Source organism: Pagrus pagrus, assembly GCF_965226575.1.
Source record: "Pagrus pagrus genome assembly, chromosome: 8".
NCBI lineage: Eukaryota > Metazoa > Chordata > Actinopteri > Spariformes > Sparidae > Pagrus > Pagrus pagrus.
In genome coordinates, this window is record NC_140192.1 from 26,680,118 (window position 1) to 26,706,343 (window position 26,226).

General features: G+C 41.6%; 1 protein-coding gene across 1 annotated transcript; it reads right to left on the minus strand.

The window, feature by feature from the left end:
* Positions 1-2,356: 2,356 nt before the first annotated feature.
* On the minus strand, positions 2,357-24,714 carry LOC311261478 (rapamycin-insensitive companion of mTOR-like). The gene is made up of 37 exons (XM_084360163.1): positions 24,639-24,714; positions 24,466-24,513; positions 22,677-22,774; positions 19,799-19,863; positions 18,970-19,101; positions 18,659-18,722; positions 18,043-18,169; positions 17,383-17,552; positions 16,879-16,946; positions 16,365-16,432; positions 16,180-16,262; positions 15,200-15,287; positions 14,251-14,341; positions 14,082-14,148; positions 13,866-13,946; positions 13,522-13,622; positions 13,211-13,376; positions 12,468-12,569; positions 12,334-12,380; positions 12,110-12,245; positions 11,794-11,993; positions 11,552-11,678; positions 11,109-11,273; positions 10,822-10,898; positions 10,638-10,716; positions 9,961-10,070; positions 9,788-9,875; positions 9,610-9,702; positions 9,396-9,502; positions 8,749-8,978; positions 7,370-8,474; positions 5,065-5,324; positions 4,759-4,965; positions 4,512-4,664; positions 3,204-3,327; positions 2,953-3,091; positions 2,357-2,855 (listed from the first exon to the last, which is right to left on the minus strand). The coding sequence occupies exons 1-37, from the start codon at positions 24,685-24,687 to the stop codon at positions 2,775-2,777; spliced, it is 5,196 nt and encodes a 1,731-aa protein (XP_084216289.1). The 5' UTR covers positions 24,688-24,714; the 3' UTR covers positions 2,357-2,774.
* Between the last annotated feature and the right edge of the window lie 1,512 nt (positions 24,715-26,226).

The window sequence follows — 26,226 nt, forward strand, 5'->3', positions numbered from 1 at the left end:
TATTTGTTTAGAGGCTGCATCAAGAAGAGGATGAACAGATGGAGCCAGTGCACATGTGCTAGTTTTGCTTAAACTGTCAAGTTAACAGTGGTGCAATGTAACCAAGTATGTTTACTAAGTACTGTACAAGTACAATCAGTGTAGTAAAAAGTACCCAAAAGTCATACTTGAGTAAAAGTAACACTATCGTGATGAAATATTACTTTGGTGAAAGTGAACCATGTGAACAGTGCTTAAGTAAAAGTCTTAATTAAATGTACTTAAGTATCAAAAGTATAAGTAAATCATACATATATATACATGTAAGTGTATACTGTTTACAGTGGGTCGACCTATACCACCTGGCAGACTATCGCTCTGATATTCAGTTTTCTTTTTTGAAATCTGATTTCTTGCTTTGATGAAGCATGTAATCTGCAAAGTAACTAGGAATTAAAGTTATTTAATAAATGTAGTGAGTGAAAAGTACAATATTTGCCTCCAAAATGTAGTGGACAGGAAACATTAAGTAGCAGAAAATGGAAACACTTTAGTAAAGTACAAGTACCTCAAAATTGTACTTGAGTAAATGTAGGCCTCATTTACAATCCAAGGCCGAGTACAATTTTGAGGAACTTGTACTTTACATGAGTATTTCTATCACAGTTTCCCCCAGAAAAGTTACAAGTTAAGCCTGGTCAATGAATGCAGGACTTTTCCTTGTGTAATTTTAAACTGTTGTAATAAAACTTTATTTTAAAGGATGTGAGTACTCCTTCCACCAGTGTCAGCTTTAAATGATCAATGCAGAAACAATGAAACTCACTGCCTTTTTCGTTGGGACTTCCCCGAAGTTGCCTCAGCCTTTTTGCCTGATTTTCTCACCATCAGCTGTACAAGAAAAAAAAAATGAGTCAGAGACTGTGGGCGTCCCCTGTGCCCCCTAAACCCCCCTTAGTTCTGCACAATTACTGGATGCCATATGGGATCATAATAGTTATTTGACCAACAATTGAGCCAATATAATCTAATATTACCATTTCACGAACTTCAGACTACAAAGTCTAAAAGTCTGTCCTGAGGGATTTATTAAGTTCTGACTCTTGGAAAGTGGGAAGAAAAGGAAAATTCTGCTGTATCACTTCATCTCTTACAAATGAAAAGTATTGAAAAAAGCGAGAAACGTTTTGGGTATTTCAAATTTTGTTTTATTAACAATGCATCCCTTTGATAGGATTGTATGTTTCTTTAGGTCATCAATGCCCCAAAAACATACTGTACACATTATACAAGGGAAACCACGATTCAGGCAAAAAAAAAAAAAAAGAAAAAAAATCTTTTTAAATTATAATACAGTCTCGAGGAAAAAATATAAATAACTTTTTTTTTCTTCTCTGGTTGAGCTCACTCTATGGTACAGACATATAATAAATAGATCGGATCTGACATCACTCAGCTGATCTATGAATCATCTCTCTATGAGTCCATTTGTGTAGCAGCATTATAGCAAAAAAAAAACAAGCCAATGGAAACAGAGATCCCCCGTTTCCCTGGAAACCTTTTACTAATCCTTTAGTCATCGCACTCCCTCCTTCCTCCTCCTCCTCCTCAGCCAATGACAGACAGTGATATTGCATTGTGGAAACAGATTCAGGGGTAATTATAGTCCTACAATGTGATGGCAGCATGAAATGGCAACCTATTTTCTTCAACAACAAAAAAAAAAGTTTTACAAGCAAGAAACACGTTAAGGTGACGTTACAACTTTGCCATGCTTGTTGCACATGCAGTGGAAGCGGAGCACAGAGGTAAGAAGGCGTAGAGTCGGGTAGCTGCTGCAGGTTTTGGAAACATCTGTCATTTTGAAATCTTTAACGAATCACCCTATGGATAACTCGTCCAACTTTCCACCTCCTGAGATGCTTACTAATGATGCAATGGCTGAAGGAAAATATGAAAGGGTCCTAAGCAAGTAAAGGATGGAATAAACTAGCATTGAAATACATGCTATTCTCCTCATGTACTGTGTAATGGTGGCTTATATAGTGCTTTAGAAAATACAATACTAGTGATGTTTGATTGTCTGAGATACAAGAAATAGAAAAGTAATTGGCTGTCTGTGCTGACAAGAGGCTACAGGTTGTAGGACATGGTGAAGCGAGAGAAGCGTAAGCACATATCTGGCTAGAAGAGATCGCAAGTCGGGGTGGGATATGATCCGGGAAGGCTCCAGATAAAAACAGCAGGACCCCCTCTGTAGTGTTTTGTTTCATAAGGAGAAAAGAAGAAGAACGCAGGGGTCCGAGGAATCACTGGGTAGACACAACAACATGCCTTATTCATTTCATTACAGAAAAACACCACCTCTGGAAAGAGATAAAATGTTGAGAGAATTTCTTCTTCTTCTTTTATTTAAACATGAGTCTTTGTCTTATTGATCCAAGCCTGTCCTTAAATACTATGTTGATGTATTATTGAGTGTTGCTCAAGATTGCCAGCCCATCTGAAAACAGTATTTGGTTAAACTGCTCCCCCTTTTTCCTGTTAAAAAAAAGTCTGAGACAGCATTAGGCGTGTCGGGTTAAATTTTGTTTACAGATACCGAAGTCCTTTCCTTCTTGCTTGTGTTGGCTAGAAGACAGGCGAGCGATGACCACTTCCTCCTCCTCTTCCTTGGCAATGGTACTCTGTTTTGAGCAATAGAAAAAATCCCCATCCTTATAGCCACATCTTATATTCTATCAGTCATTATTTCCGTGTTCGTGGGGTGGCAGGGGACACAAGGGGGAGGATGATCAGGATTCTGCAGGAGGGTCGACGTCCTCTTCGACAGGTTTTGGTAGCTTTGTCAGGATTGCCTCTGCTTCCTCATACATCTGAAAAAGAGCAAAGAAGAGTTTAATGCATGGGATAGTAAACACAAAGATGCAGAGTTGAGGAATATGAAGGGGAAGGCACAGTGGAATGTCTTACTGGCATGAATTGCACGTCCTGGAAGAGTTCCTGTATGAAACGTCGTGAGGTCAGGCGAAACATACAGTGGGCTAAGAGGTGAGAAACCTCGGAGTACAGGCAGATGTCGTCAAATGCGTAGGGAAACTTCTCCTTTATCCTGCAGGGAAAGGAGAAATTTAACAACCCTTAACAAAAGCTTTTATGGCTCTGAAATCACAGTGCAACTCAAAAATGTATGTGTGTATTATAGGGAGGAGAGAGGTCTTTACGTCAGTAGTCCTGTTTCGTGGCCTTTGGTTCCTACAGAGGAGCTGAGGTTGATGATGAGGCGGAGCACCTCCTTCCTCAGCAAGACTCGGGAGGCAGGGCCGTCTTCTGATATCGCCTTGCCACCTAAAAGACACATAAATACTCAGTATTCACCACAATAAATTTGATTAATTAAAGCAGTAGAGCCCGACCAAGATATCGGTTGGCTAAAATGATTATGGAGATATCAGTATGACCAATATGTTGTCCAATAAGAACCGATATGAAGACTTTTGTTTTACAAACTGCAGAAAAAGATGACTGACGTCATACACGATTATTAATACCCAGTGACAATTTATTTTGTCATTTGGGTTTAACTTTAACTTTAACTGTAAAATATCCTGTAGTAGTGTTTTGATAACCACATTTGAGGAATCCCTGCAAACATATCTATGTTTTAATGTAAATATTCTGTGTACCTGAGAATATCAGCCGATTATATATTTTACTCCCTGATGTCAGTGTCACATTGGCGCTAAAAATCCAGTATCGGTCTGGCTCTATCAAGCAGTACCACTGAAAAAAATACTAATCTGTCTCATTATGGTGGATTGATCTTGTCTGGTGGGTATTGATGACTGTGATGTCATTCAAAAAATCTCCAAAGATTAGTTTTGTCAAGCAGTTTAGGGGGTTTTGCAAACAAGTTTACTCAAGGTGTGTTTGGCTGCTTTGTGCGTTGGATTTGTGCTTCAGTCCTTTGACTTAAGTGTAATTTTTTTTATGCAATGTCAAGCACAGAACTGGAGCTACCAGCTACTTCTTTTATACTGGAAAACAGATAAAGACTGATTTCTTTGTTTGTTTAATGCTGATCTTGTGGAATATTTTGACAAAGATGTTCTCTAAAGCGTTGTTTTTGGTGTTTCTCTCGGCCAACACAAAACAAAACAAGACACTTTCCTGGTAAATAAACTTCAAATAAATAAACACAAAGGGGAAAGGGAACTACGCTGGGGACAAATATTATTTTGAAGTTTTAATATTTTTAATTCGTGTTTCATTTCGACATTCCAGCAATGTGGCAGTGACTGGTGAAAATATGAAACAAATTCATCTTTTGTTTTGGAACTAAACTAATATTGAAATGTTGTTTTCATGATCGAACTACAGACTCTTAGATTTTATCACATTTTACAGCACTTGTAATGAAATGACAAGAGAACAAATAAGTAATTTTACAAAAGTTGCGTGTTTGCGTGTAAAAACAGAAGAGAAAAAAAAGAGAAATTCTTTAAAGAACTCGTGGTTCATCGTGGTCTTACCTAAGACAACGTCACCAGGTGTGGGCGTGCTGCAGATTGAGCCTTGTGACACGGCAGCGTCGCTGCAGCCGGACACCCCAGAGAACTTGGACTGAGGCATCACCTCCAGACGATGGCCGCTCTGCCCTCCCCACGAAGGGAACTCAACGTAGTCTGGAAGGAAAAACATCATTTGTCAACTTCTGAGTTTACAATGCGTCCACATGAATGACTGAATGTGTGTGTGCGTGTGTGCGTGTCGGCTCACCCGTCCGAGGGTGTGTGCTGTTGATCTGTGGCTGTGTGGGGTATCCCAGGACTATGGCTCCAACGCAATAGAGACAGTTTTCGTCAGCGTGATCCTGCAGTCCCGTCTCCTCCGAGCCCACCATGTGGTTCTGGCCTTCACCTCGGCTCGCGATCAACTCAGAGATACTGAACTGCTGCTTCAGTATCGGGAGAGCAGGACGATCACCTACAGAAGGAAAAAACACAGTAAGCAAAAACACGCTCATCTGGTTCAAAACTTTTCAAAATTTAATTTTCATTTAATCAGACACAAAGTTGCAGTTACCATCTCCATCGCCAAAGAGGAAGCGTTTCCGCTCTTCAGAGGGCGGGCTGATCCTCTGCTGAAAGTAGGCAGAGTCTCTGATGTGGAAAATATCGTGGATGTCCATGGGCAGTGCTAGGCCAATGTAGTCATCATTACACCCATAGGTGGCGCTAGAAACCATGGAGCGCACTGAGGAGCAGCGGTGTAAAGTGCTTTGGTTGATGGGACTGAGTAGCTCCTCTTTATCCAGAGAGGCAAAGCTCAGAGCCTTCAGAAACCTAGGGAGGGCAAGAGGAGAGGTGCGTGAGAGGATCCGGGGGGAGAGACTGGGACAGAAAAGGAACCGGAGGAGTAAATGAAGAAGCGTTGGATAAAAACACAGAAACAGACACTTAGTGAACAGACAATCAAGAGGAATCACAAGGGGCGCTAAAGCCCAACATACTGTAGCAAGCTATCACGGCAGCAGCTACAGGTGAACTCACAGCAGAGGACATGTGACGAGCCAGAGTGGGATATCTCTGTCTTAAAGTGATGTCAAGTACTTACTGGCACTGCTTTAAAATACACAAAAGCACCCAAGGATCAGGAGTCTAAAGCGTCACACAGAAAAAAACATCTAATACGAACTTAAAATGGAGGACAAAGTTCATACGAGAGGTTAAAAATGTAATAGTGTAATTGGGAAAAAAGCTGGTCAGTATGATAGCATATCTGTAATATTGGACAATACAGTGCTGGAGGGATGATGTCTTTCTGCAAGCTAACACAGAAGTTAGCATCACCCTGGTTTTTCATTGGATTTTGTATAATTGCAGAAAATAAACTTTGTGGCGAAACAAGTTTATGATACTTACCTATTTTGCTCAGATTATTTACAGAAATGAACACCACTTTTATGATTTTTGAAGCATAAATGCAATCGGCAGCAGTGAAAAGTAAGTAAAAACATTATAATGCTATAAACAAACTACATTGCGGTTGCATGTCTTCGATGTCACCACCACTGAGCGTCTTACTACACCATACTATACCATACATATTTTACTATAAAGTGGTGAATCTAAAGTTGGAAAGTTAAAGTTAGAATAGTTTGCAACTGAAATCAGTCTGTAAAGATGGACTAGTGAGTAAATGAGTCTCTGTGTTCGGCACGATGACGTTTAATGTCCTCAACAACCTCTAGTCTCATTTAGCCACTTGCCTTTTTTAAAGACACTTAAACTCATTTTTGTGTGCATTTTTTAATTAAAACGTGGGTTTTTTTTATGTCAAAGAACAAAACTCTAAAGCTTGTGTAAGCCATAGACCTTTTTTAGGCATCTAATCCAAATCCCTTTGAAAAAACCCATCGACTTTGAGACGAGGGAACCAGAAGTGCAAAAATGCTAACGACTCTTGCTAATCATCGTTTGGCCCATTTCTTCTAGGAATAATTCTCAACATTTCCTGTTTTTAAATTGCAGATTTTCCCTGTTTTATATTGTTAAAAATGTTTTGACAAAATAACTTTCTTTTTGTTTCTTATTTTGTAAATAATCAATTCATCAAAACTATTTAGACTGTTGGTAGAAATAACAGCCAAAAATGTCATCATGGGCTCTGGGAAATTATGATGTGTATCTTTACTTTTTATTATTTTCTTTCCTTTCAATCAAAAAATTAATTCACAGATTTATTGGTTTATTCTTTCCCTCATAATTTCTATAGAATGTGACTTAAATGCTGTGCAGGATTGTTATCTATCACCTAAACACTACAGCAACACACCTCTCTCCACATTTATGCTGTCTATACCTTTAGGAAGGGTTACAACTCAACAAACAGGAGGGAACAACTAACAACTGACCAATCTACAGACTGACACTACGGGGCTGCAGGAGTCAAAGCGATGGTGAAACAACTGTGGGCACAGCGCTGGAGTATCTATTAAAGGAAAAGCAGCGAGACATTTGTCTGGATCGGTGCTAGAAACTACATTTCTACTGAGGAGGGCGCTGGGTTGGTCCACCCACCGCGGTACGAGTGTTCTGGACAGCCTGCGGTACGGATTTAAGACGGTGGGTTCTGGACAGGTACCTCTCCTATCTGATAACCTGACAGACACAGTAGAAGGTGCACAAAAAACACACTCACACCTGTCATTGTCAGGGTAGACCGAAAGCACCACCCCAGACGCACAGCGGCTAGAGCTACAGTAGCATAAATGAAGACTGAGTTTTTCCTCTAAAACAAACAGATCATTCGAAAAAGAGTTGCACATAAATGTGGACAAAATAATCCAATTCCTGTCCTATTTTCTCTGAAGTGATGGCTGACGTACCTGCGAGGCGTCAATCTGGAGTCCAGGCTGCCGGTCTTCATAGTGATGGTGTCTGTGAACAGCACGTCTTTGGCCGGTGAAGCCAGCGCTTCACTATGGGACAAAGACGGGTGTATCCTTTGCTGCTGCAGCCTCTTCAGTGTAGCGTAGCCCAGCGCGTCCCGTGGGCTGGTGTACATGAAGCTGCAGTCAGCCAGGCTCTTGATGGTGGTCACTGAGGGAGACTTGAGAGACTGAGCTCGGCGGGGCAGAGTGTGCGAGGAGCCGGGTGGTACCAGAGAGACAGTGGAGGACTTCGGCGTGGACATGTGGTTGGTCTGAGACTGGGGGGTGAGGGAGGAGAGTGTTTTGACAGTCTTGGCTGACACCACCGTGTTCAGGCTCACGCAGTCAGAGGAGTCTGGCTCATGTTCGGGGTGCTCAGGGTTTCCAACGGTCTCCCTGGAGGGGCTGGAGCTCATGGAGCTGATGCCGCTGGTTGTGGTGTCCGTGTTAAAGCTCTGACTGCGGCTTTTAAACTGCGTACCTCCCCCGCCTCCTCCACCCCCACCCACATTGCCTCCACTAGATGAGGAGCCACCGTCTCCTGCTAGACGCTCTCGGCTGCTCTGCTCCCTCTCCCGGCTGTGTTGCTCCACCGCCCCTTGTCCACCCAGACCACTGAGTCCGAGGCCTGAGCCTCCTCCTCTGGCCAGCCTGCCATCCACAAGCTGCTCCTCAGAGCCCCCTCTGGTCCCCACAAAGGACGTCTCCAGGCTGACTGTGGGACTCTTCGGCATCCCTCTGCCATTAAACACAGATGTGAAGACGTCGCCCTGGTTTGGACTGTAGACAGAGGGCTCCGTCACTGTCCTGTTCCGCCTCATACTCCCCGTCTTGAGTTCAGTAGGAGTGCGAGAGCCTGATGGCGTCTTGGGGTCACTGGTGGAGCGAAGCTTCTTGCTAGGTAGGGACAGGGAGTTAAGGAAGCGAGTGCGAACAAAGCGTGTGGAAGCCAAGATCGTGAAGGGGCTGCGGTCCTTGACTGGTTTGGAGTGTAGATAGAAAGGGGGATCGTCTGACTGGTCCAGAACGTCACACTTGTCATCATCCAGGATGTACATGTCTGAGAGCACAAGGAGTGAATCAAAACACAATAAAAGCATTACAGGGCAAATAATTGCCAGGGTTTATCACAAATACCTCATTACTATGATGGCAGAAGATCATAAATACAATTCTAAGAGTTTTTCCAACTGTTTTCAAATCAGAGCTGCAATCATTGTTTTTCAGTCAATCGAAGTCAATCAAAGAAAATTAAGTGCCAACTTCAAGAAATAATGTCAAATATTTGCTGGTTCATGCTACTTAAATAAGGATCTGCTGTGAGTCCTACGTACTTGGTTGAGACTCGCTCTCGCTGTTGTGGCGCGAGCTGGTGGATTCAGAGTTCAGACTGAGCGTGCTCGGCACTGAGGACAGTTCAGAGGTCAGCTGTGCATCGATCTCTTCTGGAGTGACAGGCCACAGCGTCCTGCGACTGTGTCTGACTGCATCCCAACCGTACTGCTTCAGCACTTCACAACCCTGCCGGGTCTTGGAGATCACGCCCAGCACATAAACACATGTCCTGTGGATGGAAGAGAACGTCAGTAATTGTATTCAACAAACAAATATGTTCTCTCAACCCACTGTATACTTGAAGAAATATGTGCCATTGCTTGATTTGCTTTCCTTTTGGTTTGGTTTTCCTCTTTGTTCGGCTCCACAATACCACACATCCAATTAACACTGCACCAACCCCTGACACACAGACTTTATTAGATTTTAGATTTATTTATTGTGTTACTTTTGTCTTTGAATAAAATATTGTTGAAATTATTTTAAATCTTGCATCGTCTCCCTCTTTGTCTAACTCATTGAGCTTACTAAGCAAGACCCTGATTCTGTGGGGCAGTTGAAGTCATACCCTCATTTCATAACAATTTTGGGTACAAAAATATATAATCTTAAAACCAGAATATAAAAAAGAAAAGAATGAGCTTACCCTCGTATTGACAGCACCTCACAGTGCTGAGCCAACGCGAGGATGTCAGGAATGACATTCTCCTCCTGCAGGAGATTCAGACCCCAGTTTGAAGAGCCAATGTTGCCCTGAGAGGAGAAACAATATCATTATAATGAGAGCCATCTCTCTGTTTATATTAATATTACAGTGACAAGTATCTGAGGTCACATGAATTGAAGTAAGTGATACTGACCAGGGCCCAGAGAGCAGCCTTCAGCTGTTTAATGCCCTCCCAGGTGTCCAGCATCGGGGAGCGAACCGTGTAGCTGAGGTCAGGAACCACACTCTGGAGACGGAAAGAGACAGTCATGATGAAGAAAAGCTGCTGAATCTGCACAACCACAGAGCACTGACTGTAAGACAGTAGTTACCTGAGCCTCCAATAGATGACAGCCAGTCTTATCGTGGACCAGCTGACCATACAAGTGCACAGGGAGATAGACATTTGGTCTTTGTAACCTGCAGAAACAACCAGAGACATTAGGCCCACACTCTGCAGTGAATCTTGTGGTCTGTCAGGTGATGACAAACTCCACCTCCTCACCTTTGGTTGCTGCGTCGGACATAGTTGTCTCCATCAACAGGTTTGCGGTAGGTTGTAAGTGCTTCGTTGAGCTGCTCCTCTATCAGATCCACATACTTAAGGTTGTATTCCTGCAATCAAAAAGGCATTTAGGTGAGAGGGTAAAACAAAAGGCTCTAGTGAAAACACAAATCTCTTTAGTGTGTGGTCTTATAACGTTTTTAAACCAAAATTAGTGTGTATATGCAGGTTTTTTAAATGCAGGTAAACCCGCTAAAAACAGACAACTGACTCCTTTCCAGTTAGTGTCAGTGGACGAGTTTGCTGTTCTGGGGGGGTTTTGTGTCACATTCTACATCACAAAATTGCCGCAAAAAACACGGAACAGCAGAAATCATCAGATCAAGCAGCTCACTAGACAGCACCCAGAAGACATTAAAACTTGTTTTGAAAAGTCTCTATCGATAATATTTATCTGCGGAGCTGATGACAGAAGTTGCTAAGAAGTGAGGCATCTTTCTGTCTCTGTACCCATTCCCATTGAAGACAAAAGCCAGATGTTAGTGGGAGTTAGGGTTTCTTTTCCAGTTTGGATGGGTTATTGTTATAACACAGCGGCTACTTGAAATTTTAAAAATATTACCATGTTGTCTACAAATATTAATTTATTTTGCTGTATGCCGAAGTCCTGATAGTACCTTCTGCCATTTATCCAGCTGTTTGCTGACATAACCCCTCTCGTTGAGGTAGGAGAACCCTTTAGGAATGGACAGGAACCTAAACAGCAGAAACAAGAGTGGATTCGTGAAGGCATGAAAATGCTGCTGGACTACATCAAAGACATCATGTATGGTAAGCAGTGCTGTTGTGGTAAACACCCACCTGAGGAGCAGCAGGAGGCCCTTGTCTCCCAGGTGGGACAGAGCTGGTTTCAGCTGGATTAGAGCGTGGAGGTTGGCCTGTGAACCAGCACAAACATAACGAGTCAGACAACATGAAGGCTGTCAGACAAACACCATCAACCTAATGTAATTACCTTTCATAACATTAACATTTCTGCACTGCCTCTGTCAGCATACATGTATGGGTTTCTTCACAGATTGAGGGAGGAAACTCATTCAAGTATCTTAATCGTACAATTGAAGCATTTGCTTTTTTAAAGCAGTCACCTTGTCCTCACAGGCCTCGTCCAGTATATCCAGGGCCTCCATGGACACAGCCTTGCTGTGGTCGTGGAGCTGTGTGACCAGCAGCTCCATGCCCCAGCTGCTGAAGAACTCCACGCTCGCACGCAGCAGCACGCGGAGATGTTTGGTGGCATACAACCTGCACGTCTGCTCAGTTAGACAAGAAGCATTGTGGGAGGAAAGAAGGGACATTTAGATGTTTATGGCCTTGTAGGTGCAGGAACAATGCAGTGATTAGGAGTTTGGTTAGGTTTGTAGGTTTGTGTTTTTTTTGGCAACAGAGGAGAAGAGATTTAAACTTATTTTTTAACTGTCTTCCAAGTCTCTGTGACACCCAATGGTAGATTGTACTGCTTTTCCTATCACTGCTTTATGTGTGTTTTTTGGTTGCGTATGACACCCTCTTTTTGTTGTGGCTTTCTTACATCAGTAGCAGCAGTGAGGATCTTGGAGAGGATCACTCTGGCCAGACCGTCTCTACTGTAGTCCAGTGTGGATACAGCAAGCTTCAGCACGGCATCCTGGTTCTTCACAGAGCACAGATTCAGCAGGCTGCAAAGACACAAAACAAGAGTTGTTGGCAGGACCTTAAAGAAACATTTCTGAAACTCATGAAGCATTTTGGAGTTTTCCAAAGCCCATAGAATGATTTTTATTGTATACTCACCACTGAAACAGGCCACATTTCTCCAGCAGTTTGACTCCCTGTGGGTGTGCAGAGAGAGTCCCCAGGAAGAGAAAGTAGTGTTGGCTGAGTGTGGTGAGCAGGCCATTACTCTGCAGACAGCGCTCAGGCTTCAGCCCTGAGGACGAGGACAGCCATGAAACCATGTCCCTCACCAGGTCCTCCAGGTAGCCCTGACCATCCTGGTGAAGGTGAGAAGAGGAGAGAGAAAGTGACAGAGACGAGAGGCAAGTTAGAAAATGAGAAACATGTAGAAGGGGAGTGTGTGTTTCTGTGTGTATGTGCACACTTCTCTAACCTCATCCGATTCCATGAGGAACTCGACAAACTGACAGCCGACCACAGTGAGTTGTCTGGCCTTTAAGTGATCCAGCGCCAGCCCTGCGTACAACTTACTACTGGGCTTATAAAAGTACAGCAGCCTCCGCACAAACCTGTAAAACACATCAAAAAAAAGTTTTTAAAACTTAAAACAAGATGTCAGAAAAGTATTTAAAATGTTGCAATGGCTATGAGTCTTACTTATGCATTTGTTCATCTTTGTTGTTCCTGAGGTTTACATTTGGCCACTGGGGGAGAAAAACAACATTTTAATATCAGACAGGAGAAACAAAACTGACATTGAAGTGTCTGGTGCTACATGAGAGCAGCCCGACCTTAAGGATGGTGGCAATAAGCAACCAGTTCCACTCCAGGTTCTGCTTGTGGTTGAGAATATGACTGTCTCTCAGGTTCATCATCAGTGCTTCTTCTGTGTCCTGCACACAAATACAGAAAAAAGTGATGTGAAAAAAAGCTTTGCAATAATTGCATTCATTTTATTACTTTAAATCATCTGCTTTATGTTGTGAGAAACAGCACATCTGTCCTAAAAGTAGTTAACTACAACCTCTTTGGTACACTTAGTTCAGCTTAGCACAAACACTGAAAGCAAAGGGAAACAGCTAGCCTTGCTTTGTCAAGGATGCCTCTTCTAATACTTGAAAGCTGTGTCATTCTCACGTTGTATCTTGTGTGTTTAACACAAGACAAAATAGGAAGTGACAGAGCATGATTAAAGAAGCAGTTAGAAAACATTAAAGCCATCTGCTAACTAACAACAGCTGGCTCTGCGCATTTTCCAAAGCTTTATTGTCATATGCAAAAATTAAAGAAATGATAAATTGAAATTCTCAATGTATTATGTCTCCATCTAGAGTGTCAATTAAACGTTTTATGATATAATAGAAACATTTAGGTTATTTTTGTAAAATGGAATAAAGGAAGGATGAAGCTAATTAGGATAATTGATAAGAACTTACTGCACAGGGATGAATTTGATATCAAGCATTTATTCCAACACGTAATCATTTAAATTACATGAATATATTGCTGAGGAATAGAGGGAAAACATATTTACCTTAATGACATAGATGTCCCTGTGGGAACGCGAGTGAGTCTCTCTGCGGTTGTGTGAAGACACAGACTTGCGGATGATGTGGTCCAGGTAAAGACTGTGTGCTTTCAAACCTCTCTTCTTCTTCTCATGGAAACGCTTCAGGTTGTTCACTGCTGCACTCGCCCGACTGGAACAACAATAAACAAGTGGGGATGTTTAGAGATAAATGCAGTTTTTTTTGAAGGAGTACACATCCTGTAGTTCTGCTAAAATAATGTGTTAGGACTGAAAAATAATTCTGAAGGGACAACAGCATGTCTCATTGTACTCACAGTCGTTTCTCCTGTGCGATGTCAAAGGAGGCGGCCATGTTGATGAGGGTGGGGAGGCAGTGCAGGTGGTGACTGTGGGAATGAGGAAGGATGGTGTTTGCCTAAACAAGAGAGAGGTGGGTGGGGGAAGAAGAAGAAATGCATTTAGTATGAGAATCACAATAAATCAGATGGCTTTTGTAAGGACACCAATCTTCTAGACCTAAACCATGTTTAGTTTGCAGTGAAAAAAAAGCACAGACATTTAGAGCTAGCTTCTTCTTTAGTGTGCTAGACTTACGGGTGCCAAACAATGCTCAAAATAAATATACGAGTCAGAGATGCTTTCCGCATTTTAATATTACCATGTGTAGAAGTTCTCCCAAGAGGATGGTGGCTCTGACGGCAAGCTGATCATCACTACTGGTCACAACTTCAACAAGACCCTAAAGTGACAAAGAGGATATGGTTCAATAGCAACATTCCCAACCTAAAACTGCTGTGAACAAATGTTTGGAGTAAAAGTGTAACAGAAAAGCCATGAAGTCTTTTTCTATAAACCAGCTTTATGATCAGCTCACCTCTAACAGCCCACTGGTGATAAAGGCAGACAGAACAAATGCCAGGTAGTTGTCCATCAGATCAGGCCTAATGACGGAAACAGAAAACAATCATTTCATGGCTCAATTAAACACTGAACTGTTAAATTTTGTTCCATTTGTTCAATTTCTATTCCCTTGTATCATCTACCTTGAGCGAGCCCGATGGGGAAGGACGACTTTGGCCTCAGCAGCAACAAACCCATCGGACAGTCTCCAGCTGTCCTGGAACCTGGCGGGGTCTGAGGAAGACCAGAGCAAAGATGAGCTTTTTCATGTATAAGTTTCATGTATAAGTTTCATGTATAAGTTTCATTTATAAGTTTCATTTATAAAACGTTGACATTCAAATTCTGTCTAATTCATGTCTAATCACTCTGTTTAAACCTGCTACTTCTGCACACTTGCAGATAAGGAATAGGCTTTTCTAAAATTTGTTGTATTTAACCATGTGAGGAATTAGATTTCAGTGGTGTGGGCGTAGGATTGTTTCTCATTGTTGTTAAGTGCTAAAGTCAAAATGTACTGAAGAGAGACAGATGTAATCCCTTCCAAAATTCACAACATATTAATATCTAACAAAGAATTCAGCTTCAATCCATATTTGTCTGCATTCAGCACCTGTATTATCAGGGTGGTCTAGCGGGAATATAACAGCATCATAAATAGTATTTATATGACCACAATAACAAAGAATCTACTCAGGTTCTAACTCTGTTATATCATATTACTTAAGTTGTTAATAAATATAAACAAATAATGTTATGCATCTGCATTCAATCAGTGATCCACTTAATCAGATGATTCACTTTTTTCAAACTGAGACTTTTGTTCAAGCATTTTATATATTTTAAGGGAGATGACATGATAAAATATGAGGACAGATTTCCAAACCTTCATTCAAAACTCCGCACAGCCCTAAGCGTTTTAGTGTAAGACTTTTGAGTATGCTCTTTGTCATGAACACAGAGCCACTCAGCCTGAGTGCATTTGCAGATTAAGTCCAGTATGTAAAAAAACAAACGCACCACAAATGACTTGTTACCAAGATAATGGGAGGAAGTATAAAAGTTTGAAGATAAAAAAGATGTTTTACTCACCAACACTTAAAAGAGCTTCCGTGAAGTCTTGAGTTACAATGGGCACAGGGAGCCTGAAGATCTCATATAACACCTCCAGCAAGCCTTTCTGCAGGGCAAATCACATTAGAGCGATCAGATACAACACAAGCTGCATTTGCCAGCACTCAAAGAGCACTTCTAATATCTCAGTGTCACTTTTATGTAGCATCATACTCAAATTACTTGAAAGTAGCCTTGTTTTTCTGATAATATCAGAGTGATAATATTGATCTCTCTGTGCCACAGCTGCCTTTTAGTAGATCTCACTCTGTGCTCTGATAGTGACTCCAACCAGACAAGTACTCCATGTTATAAAAAAACAGGTCAATATGGCTCATGTCATCACCAGTAGTATGTGTAGTGGAGTAATTCAGGTCATAGAAGTTAGAGATGCACCACCTTCTTTCAGTTCCAATCTGACCCCTGAGTTTGGATATCTTCCCGATACTGATACCAGATCCCTTTTTTCTTGAATATTATTATTATCATTACAGCTGTTATTATTGTTAAATAGATTTTTCAGGTATCTGTATTTTTACTTTTTACTTTAACATAAATATCTGTACTTTCTCCTCCTTACAATTTCAAAACAGGCTCGTAACTTAGTGCTTTTATTTTGCATCATTGCATGACATGGCAACTCCTTTTATGTTTTTGGAAAACTTGAACAAATCAAGTGCACAGCACTGCATTATCGACTACTAGAGTTGAAGAGTAATAACACAATTTCAAAGAGACTATGGAATCTGGATCAGTACATGCATTGGTGACATCAGTCAGATTTGTGAAGTGAATTACATTAGTGTACAAATGTTGCTGTTGCTCAGATTGCTCCAAACTCGAGGAGAAATTAGTGCTAACATATCACTCGGGCTGTAAAATGAAGCTCATGGGATAAATAAACTTCATTATTTCTGCAGAGAAATGTGTTTGTATGCTGCCTGCGTTTCCATACTCACCCTAACTTCCATATTTGGTATGCAAAGTAAGCCAATTAAAGACTGGATCCCAGAATTCCCAGCCTTGCATAGGTTGATAATCCCTGGGTAAAGAGAAAGATATTTAAGTTACATTCTACAGTAAAGCACATGTGATATAAAACAAAGTATTCACACTCAATGTATTACTACATCAAAGTCCTTACCAGACCAGGAGCGAAAGGCTGCAACTATGGCCATTCTACTCGACAAGAAACGGGACTCTCTGTCCTCCCTGTGGACGTGACAAAACACACACGCACATATTAAAAACAGGACACCATGTTCCATACACACAGCATCATTATGTTCTCTCTTTCACAGAGCGTTTAAAGTCGTTCACAAAAGATCAAAGGGAGTCGAGGAGAATCAATAAAAGATCTTTTAATATAAAAGCAAATCTTTTAGAGTGACTGAAAGGATTATCGTGACTTCTGCTGCTACATATCCTCAGGCAAGTCATGCTGGAGTCAAACAACCCTGATTACAAGGGTCAGATCACAAAAAATGATACAAACACTCCACTTTCTTACACATGGTGTTACCATTATAGGAACACAGCAAATGGTAAACACAGGGAAATGTCAGAACACTATCTTTTTGTTTCTGCTGTAACAGCGACACTCTTCATACCACCACACACACACACACACACGTGCACACACACACACACACACTCACTTGAGTTGCCCTTCAGCCGTGTCTGCGTTGTGCCGGTAGTGAAAATCTGTGAAAGGTGCGAGGATTTGCTGCAGGATCGAACACACACCAAAGAAGGATGAGAAGAAAACATAACAGACATTAAGACTCTTCATTGCTTCTTGAAAATTAATTGTTAAATATTCCCATGCAACTTCCTGCAGTAATAATTAAGCTGCTTTAGATCTCATATGACACCCATGTGGATATTATGACTGTGGTGATGAGATGTTTCTGTCCCAGGTGTCTGTTTACAGACAATGAGGCTTCAGAGAAATGCTGTAACTGATTACTGTAAGCTCCATGGGAAAGAGAGGGGCAACCTGCGGCTACTAATCCTGACTGGAATGACTCCCAGCACAGTGGCTCATTTATAAACTTCCCCTGTATTCATATCTGTGTGTGTGTGTGTATGTGTATGTGTATGTGTGTGTGTGTGTGTGTGTGTGTGTGTGTGTGTGTGTGTGTGTGTGTGTGTGTCTGTACCTCAAGTTCCACGTCAACACGCACGTACTGACGGGTACGTGGGTGATTGAGTAGATGGAGGACGGTGGTGATCAGAGCTTCGTTGATGCGGCTCAGCTGACAGTCAATCACACTCTTCAGGATGGTGCTGAGGCCTCCCCTTTTGGCCACAACTTCTGGGTTCTTCAGGGCTATAGAGGCAGCAAGTCAGTGACAGAGTAATATTAGAGCCTTTTTTTCCCCATAACAAACTGGGTATTTTACAAGGTATTCCTGTCCTCTATCGTTGCACCTTCCTACGGACTCCTCACGAAGCCACTGTGTGCACAGAATTAGTGGTTCTTTTATAGTCCTGTTCAAAAACTTTGACCATTGGATGACTGTGAGCAATTGCAACTAGGTGGCCCTTACAGCACACATCACCGATAAAGAACACAATCTACAATCTGCAGTAACTGTGAGTTAAACAGTTGAGCGACACTATGCACATGTGCTGATCATTTTCTGGATTTACTTATTCAATCAAAGACAAGATAACTACACCCGATTTTACATTTAAATATCCACTATTACAGGCTTCAGTGTGCAACTGCGCAGCTGATAAGTTATTTAATCGATCGGCAGCCCTAGTTCTTTCACATCTCTGTTGTGCATCTTCATCTCAAAAGACTAAGTGCTCACCTAGCTCACACACGATGGCGATGGCTGCGCGGACCATGCGGTCTCTCTCCTGTAGTCCATCAGTGCCCACAGCAATTAGAGAGTTTGCAATAGAGGTGGGGAACAGCATCGCGTTGACGGTGATAATCTAGAGAGGGAGGGAGAGGAGGAAAAAATGAGCCATCAAACAATCGGGACAAACAGAAGCAGAAAAATAACTACCATGTTTATTATTTTCTGGGCACCTAGAAAAAGAAGGAACTGATCAATTCTCAGGGTCACATATCACAGAATTTACGATCCAAAACGAGTAGATGTCATGGAATGAAAACGGGGGTTGAATTTCAGCCTGGATGGCCAGTAGTCCTTTCCTGAAACCAGACCCTGACTCTATGTGCGTGTGCATGAGTGTGAGTGCATATGTGTGAAGACAGTTTACAGTAAACTACAGAAAGAGCTATAAATAGCCGCGCCTGCAGACTTGTGCATACTGTCCTGACCCTGCTGCTAACCCAGTGATCTTTCCGGTGGCAACTTTGTAGCCAATAAATCTCAATAGCAATACAACAGTGACTGAATCAACTAGAGTAAGAATGGCTGAGGAGGTACAGAATTTAAAAAAGAAATAATATCGTACCTTTCGGACTAGTCTCAGAGCCTGAGTCCTCTCCCCCTCATTGCTCTGCTGGATGTCAATGCATCTAAACAAGCACATAAAAATAATTAGTCATGCCCATATCTTTTTACCACAGTCAGCCAGTAAAAGAAAAATAAATGTGTCAGCAGGAGAAAAACAAGTGTGACTGAAGCAGAACATTTCAAAGGAAATGGCAAAGCTTTGAAAGAATTAAGTGACTTCCCATAAAAAGGAATATTCTTTGACAGACAAAATGAAAAGTCAGCCTGACAGCACTCTGCTCGACTGATGTGGTCAAAGCAGGATCTCACCTGGCTACCAAATAGTCCACCTGTAGCCTGAGGACCTTCTGCAGCACAACGGTGTCTCTAATGAGGTAGCGGAGAGACCGCAACCCTGCAGCCCGCACTTCCTTAGCCTCATTCAGTAGAGCTAGTCGCAGACTGGGGGTTAAAAATCAAACATTTAGATAAGCCCAAAATTGCAAAATGGACATGACAAAAGATTTCAAAAACCTTACAAACCATTGTCAGTGTTCCCTCTGGAACTGTTTTGTAGCAACGTATGGGAAAGCAGTGATTTTAAGTATTTGTCCCACATCCATCCTTGTTGGTCTTAATTTTGGCTTTTTTTCTACAAGCGCTTGTAGGACTAATGTTGTTTAATTTGGTTACTTGATTGTGATGAAAAGGAATACATTTAGTGGCTAGGCCAGTAACGCTCGAACTGCAGTGTTTCACCACTCCTGAACTAATGTAGGGCTGATGAGTAATATTTTTCATGGTCGATACTTGTGTCAGAAAATAGTGAAAAATGTTGATCAGTGTTTTGTAAAGTCCAAGATGACGTCCTCAAATGTCTTGCTTTAGCTTCTACCCAAATATATTAAGTTTAATGTCATAGAGGAGGAAAGAAACTAGAACATTGTCACATTTAGAGAGATTTTTTTTAATTGAAAAATTACTAAATTAATAATAATAATTAATTAATCAATTATTAAAATAGTCGGTGATTAATTTAACCGTTAGCAACAAAATTAACTAATCATTTCAGCTCTAAAGCTAATTATTATGAAATAGCGCACATGTTGAAAAAAAAGAACACGCTGTACAATCTTTACTTGCAGCTGACAACACTTACCAAATGATGATTTCCTCGTATGTAAACCCAAAGTTTTCCTCACGGTGGCTTACGCTGCATAGCAGCTGCAACACAGAGAAAAGACAAAAAATAAATGACTTGGTTGATACAAGGAATGCATTAACATGGCTTTAGTCAAGGACAGAAGTAAGCCTAGCACAGGCATTCTGACAGAACTAGGGCCCCTCGAGATGTTTATAAGGGAATTCAGTAACTTCAAAATTGCCTCCTCCTTCTCCTGGGAGTCTCTGTTTAGAGTTTGAGTCAAAAGCAACAATACAGGTGACTGTCCAAACTGACAAACAACACTTTCCAAAGTGGGTGCTGCAGGAGCGATGCAGGTGTGTTTGTTGTATTTTTCCACTTGTCTGTTATATGCTGACTTGTTTGGAGTAGATTCACTGGTGGTAGATGGAGGTTATAATTACAAAAGAGTTGGGGGCAACGCATTCACAGGTCAAGCAGTGGGTGTTGGCGTGTGTCACCTCCAGCATTTGTTGTTTATGAAGTCATGCGCTTGTATGAATATGTGTTGGATGTATGAAAAGAGAGGGTGATAATAACAGGAAGAAAGCAATAGGTATTTTTGACTGTTTGCTTCTGTTTTCTGTGCCCTACCAGGCTTGGCAAAGAAACCTGTTCTGAGCATGAATTGCCACTTTTAGCAGTTCCCTCACCACAGGTCCTCCATCATTAGCAAAGGCCCACACACAGCTGCTGTATACAAGATTAAAACTGTATATACATAGAGGCAGTTCATTATAAAAACAATAAGTCTTCAGCGACAGTCGATGTCAACTGGCAAGGCCAACTGTAACAACAGCATCGTCTGAAAGTCATTACATGCACAAAGGAATGAACTCCTTGGGCTCCGGATGCTGCCATTTTGTGGCTGCCACCTTTCTTATAGGCACCCTGAGGGACCTGCACGCTACCAGCAAGTGAGTGCTGCTCCATCACAGCAGTTCAGTCTACCTTTTTCTATCCTGATGTAGCACCAGCGGGGGAGTGGGTGAGAGAAAGGTAGAGAAGGCACTTCCAGAGAAAGATAGTTGATTGTTGCGTCTCATTCCCAGGTTGTCAAATACCGAAGCTTTTTTTATTTGGCCCGAAATTCTGAACCAAAGCATCAGTATTTGATGACATGGGAATGAGACTCAACAATCAACTATCTCTCTCCAGAGAAGGAAGGTTTATCTCTGTTGGAATAGTTTATAGTTTCTGTAATGTTGTCAGACACTAACAACCTCAGCCTGTGAGCAGTAAAAAAAACAAGCACTTTAGCAGACATAACTTTGAAGGTTGGAGACAGAATCATGTTGCAGCCATTGGAGCCTTATTGTGGCTGCCAGCTGAGGCGATCTACTGGACCAATTCCAAAACTCTCAGTAGGTATGAATCATCTACACACCAAAACACGTATATATAGGGCCCAGGTTTTAAAAGTACCGAAACTTCCAGTTAAAGCTGGACGTGAACCTCCTCTCTCCATCATCATACACTGCAGAGCAGAGCAGGAGGAGAGATGAAGCAGGACAGGATGCATGAACATGGTGAGTAGGGGGTGTTAAACCAGCTGTGATGTCAGAGCCTAAGCAGGCAGGAGGAGGAGAGAAGAGACGGGGAGAGGGGCATGTGACACTCTCCGGAGGGGGGGATTAGGTCACCCTCACTGTCCTGGAACCCTTATAAGGAATCAGAGGCATGGTGCTCCAACAGACGTATACACACACACACACACACATACACACACACACACACACACACACACACACGTCATGGCTACTACCCTCCTGTTAGTTGTAAACAAGAGAGTTAGGTGTACAGACTACAGTCCTACACCCAGCCTTCAGCCTGCTTCAGTGCCAGCTGCACAAGGCCAACACTCATTAGTTGCACAGCCACCAACGATGGGTCAAAACATGTCCATGACAGTCAGACATGATTTAAAGCAGCAGGTTGATAGCAGAAATCACCATGTGAATACATAATGTTTCTGGAGACTATGCATGTATGTGTCGGATGGAAGAAAAACACCCTGGAGAGAACACTAGTCGATCAGGGCTGTATTAGCTCTAAGAACAACAATAAAATGTCAAACCACTGTTTACATGTAAAAATAACTTCCATCTGCACTTGTTTTCATAACAACTAAATCTCTAAATCTTCCTCTTTTTTTCATTTGCATCCCAGCCGTCAGCTGCTGAGAAGTGGGACAAACACAGCCCAGTAATTTAGCTTTGAAACCTCTTTTCTGATGCTTCTTACTTTTGCTGATGATCTTTTTTATGTTTCGGTTTACCTGAATACTATTTAGTTGCTTTCATGAGAAATGTGGATGTACATCGCACAGTATGCACTCAAAAATCTTTATAGCTTACCATCCATGCATGAAAGGCTCACATTTAAACAGACAGATAGAATAAAGTTGGGATTTTATAAATGAGTATCTGAGGCTCATAACAACAATAACCAGACAATCTCAGGTTTCAGAGTGCTGCTCTTGATGAACATTAGGTCAGAGTGCTTTTGCATCCCTAGAGCTCCTGTTACATTCACTGTCAGCGTCACAATGACAGGCACAGCTAGGCCTGCTGGCAGAAACACCCAAGAGAGGAAGATCAAGGAGAGGTCGGCGGTGACACTACAGAGGAAGGGGAGCACGACAGTCAATCTTCGCGGAACTCTGAACAGTGAGTCAACCTCCTTGAAAGCTTAGAAATGCTGATCGTACCCACAGTTTCATCAAGGTCTTCATGATGGTTTAGAGAGATAACAACTCAGCAACTTTGGCACTTTCACTGATTCAAGGTGTTGTCAATGTTGCCTAAAATAACAAATAAATCACTGGGAGGAAAAAATAACTTGACAGCATTACCTTTATGAAGTTGTTCAGGTGGCCCAATTTTCGCATGTTACTGACTCCGTGCGGTTTGGCCACATTTTGAAGGATTTCACGAAAGTTTTCTGACGGTTCTGCAGAACAAGGAAAAAGGAAATACAATGTATCTAAGAAAAGCATGAAGCAATATTGTCACAATATCAGTCGATGAACCGTGATTGAGATGTTGCAGGAAGAAAGATGGTTAAGCTGGTCAAACTAATTTGGTGTGTACAGGCAAAACAAGGTCTAGACAGTTCAAGCAAGACTTGAGCAGGGAAGTGTTTTTTGTTTTCGGTTCCTTTCAACTATTAGGTGCCTACCGTGATATTCTTCACATAAGATAGATGCTTTTTAAAACCGTATTCTCTTGGCAAAAAGCAGTGCATTAACAGTGGTTTAGTTTGCATGCTAACCAGATACTACATTTAAACAAAAAGATAAATGCTGCAGAAACTATGAATACACCGGCTTAATGCATCACGTTCAAAATGTTCTTCTCAGTGGCAAAGTTTACCAGAGGACGAGCAAGATATAGTTTCATTTAGTCAAAACAATGCATGCATAATAAGACAATTAAGAGCTTCATAATATTGGACTTTTGCAAACAGCTTTGCAATCACCGAATTAATTCTACCCAAATTAATTCAAAATATGCAAATGTTATTTTATCCATAAGAGAAAAACACTAAAACAACGTGGTAGGACCGTTAATCTTAAGAGTAAGATGTCATGTTGCAGACGTACATGTCATATATAATCAGAGGTCCATCAGTGACAGTGATGGGTACTTATCTGTACCTGCAGTCTCTTGCAAATGGACCAGGAGTGGACTAGTCTGAGCATGTGTCCCATCACGCAAGAATGTGTATGCAATAAAAACAGCTGGCATAGACTTTGCATACGAATTTTATGCTTCATGATCTTGAACTCTTGGGCACAAACACGGTTAAGTGTTCAGATCTAGGATTGTATAAAACTCTTATGACACAGCACCATAATGTAATGGAGCTGTACGTGCTGACCTGGAACGAAACACTGAGGTAGACCAATATCTTACACGTTATATTCATATTTTGTAAATCCTTGATGAAACAGCTCGCAGATTAAGTGTACCCCATCTCTTATCATGACAATGGGGCGAAAATGTGCGATGACCTTTTGTGCTGCATTCATCTGCCATTTCAGGTGCAAAATGTGCCACAGTTTACATGGCAGGAAAAACTCAAACCGGCGCCTGAGTGCTAAAAACACAGAGAACCGCTGATCCATGCAAACAAACTGGTATGCTGAGCTGCTTCTGGGGGAGTAAATCTGAGCAGACTGTGCAACTGTTTATCAGTATGCCACTGGAAAAACCACCCTGCGCACACTGTGCTGTATAAATGCTACTCAGCTAACAGCCTTGAAACCCAATTTCTCATACAGCCAGCGATGACCAATGCATGACTACATCACTTATGGTTGGTTGGCTAAATAACAGGCTATCTTGCCCACTCACACCAATCACAACAACAGAGCGTCGTCATGGCTGGTTAGCCGTGGCAGCTAGCTAACGCTAACTCAGCTAGTTAGTTAGCTCGCAACCGCCTGTTATTATGATATCGCTAGCAATGTTATTAGACGAAACAGAGAGGGGAAACTGACTAAATGACAGCAGCAATGGCAGGACAAGTGCACAGACTAAATGAGTTTTCACTTCACAGGGCTAGTGTTTGCAGAAAAGCTCCTCATCCATTTTGAACAATAATCGCTTTCAGGGTGATGTGATGAAGCCTCTGCTTACCTCTGGTCAGATCCAGCGGTACGTTCTCTTCCCCGCTGTCATTCCGACCTGTCAAAAACACACATAGCGGACATGTTGAGGGATCCAACCAGGGTCATCACGTGCCTGAGAAATTCTATTTTTGCAATATTCCACAATTACAGATATCACTGAATCGAGTTTTTCACGCTCACCTCGCATCCGAAGACTCCGGATAGGACGGCCGCGGAAGCTGGCCGCCATGTTTCCAGGAACATACACAACACCGGAAACTTCGCGGCTTCTCGCGAGAATACAGACAACAGGGGTTGTCGCGACATAGCTGCAGCAGACCTCCCACAGACCTCAGATCAGACGGATCCTCCTTAATCCCTCTTAATCTTATCAGGGATTAAACCGTACATCTGACCTGGCGACAGTATTATAGTCTGTGAAGAGGGAGCTGTCTAACAGTGCGGCACAGAATATTTTTTTCTCAGATATGACATTAATCAATTAAAATAAAAGAGTACAATAAAACGTCTAGAGATCAAAATGAACTTCAACACAACCAATCATGAATTTATTGGATGTTTATTGTTGATTTAAAAAAAATACAACACACAGCGAATTCTTACAGCAAATGTAAGCATCAACAATAAATAAACCACACCAAGGTCTTGATCAGTCTGTTTAATGTGTTGACAAGTTATTAAACAAACCCTGATGATTGCGTATTTTCCCCACCAACTATTACACTTACTGAGGATAAACTGGATTTGTAAAAGCATCAGAAGCTCCTCACTTCCCATTTCAATAACATCCAGTGATGCAAACAGGCTGCAATATTACATTCAGTCATATCAATCATAAATCATGTTATCCGTGTATTAAAGGTTTCTTTATCAACCATGCTCTTTAATCATTTATTGAAAATGTACAATCACTGCATATTGAAGATCCAGGTTTCAGATCAGTGCTCTTCTGTTGTGTTTTCATAGAAACAGTCTGTAGAAAAAGGTAGACAAAAAAACAGTTATTTATTGTTTTTTACATTGAGTTCTAATGAATATCTGACCTACAGTGGTGGACAACACACGCAGAGCATTTAATTAAGTAAAAAATAGAAATAACGAAAACTGTACAAAATAATTCATTACATGCAAAAGTCCTGCATCAAAACATTTTTGTTATGTAAAAGTGTATAATTACTATCAGTCGATTGTACTTAAAGAGTAACTCCACCAATTTTACACATTCATGTGTGTTCGCAAGTATTACATTTACATTTACATTTAAGGCATTTAGCAGACGCTTTTGTCCAAAGCAACTTACAATAAGTTCATTTGTCACAAGAAAGAAACCACAACATATCACCGTCGATAAAGTAGAAAAGAAAAGAGAAAAAAATGTCAAGCCCTCATTTAAGCAAAGTAGCTGCTATTTATCAAGGATACTGTAAGTACAAAAGTGCTATGATGAAAGTGCTAAGGGTAAGAACTGACAAGTGCATATAAATGTTTTTTTTTAATTTTTTTTTTTTTGGAGGGGGGGTGGGAGGGAGTCATGCTATGTGGGGTTGAGGTGAAGTCTGAACAAATGAGTCTTGAGTCTTTTGCGGAAGATGGCGAGCGATTCTGCTGTCCTGACATTGGTCGGGAGTTCGTTCCACCACTGGGGCGCCAGAACAGAGAAGAGTCGTGACTTCGCTGAGTGGCCTTTGTTTGCTCCAGCGATGGCAGTACCAGCTGGCCAGCTGATGTAGTAGAGCGAAGTGCTTGCGTTGGGGCATGTGGTCTGACC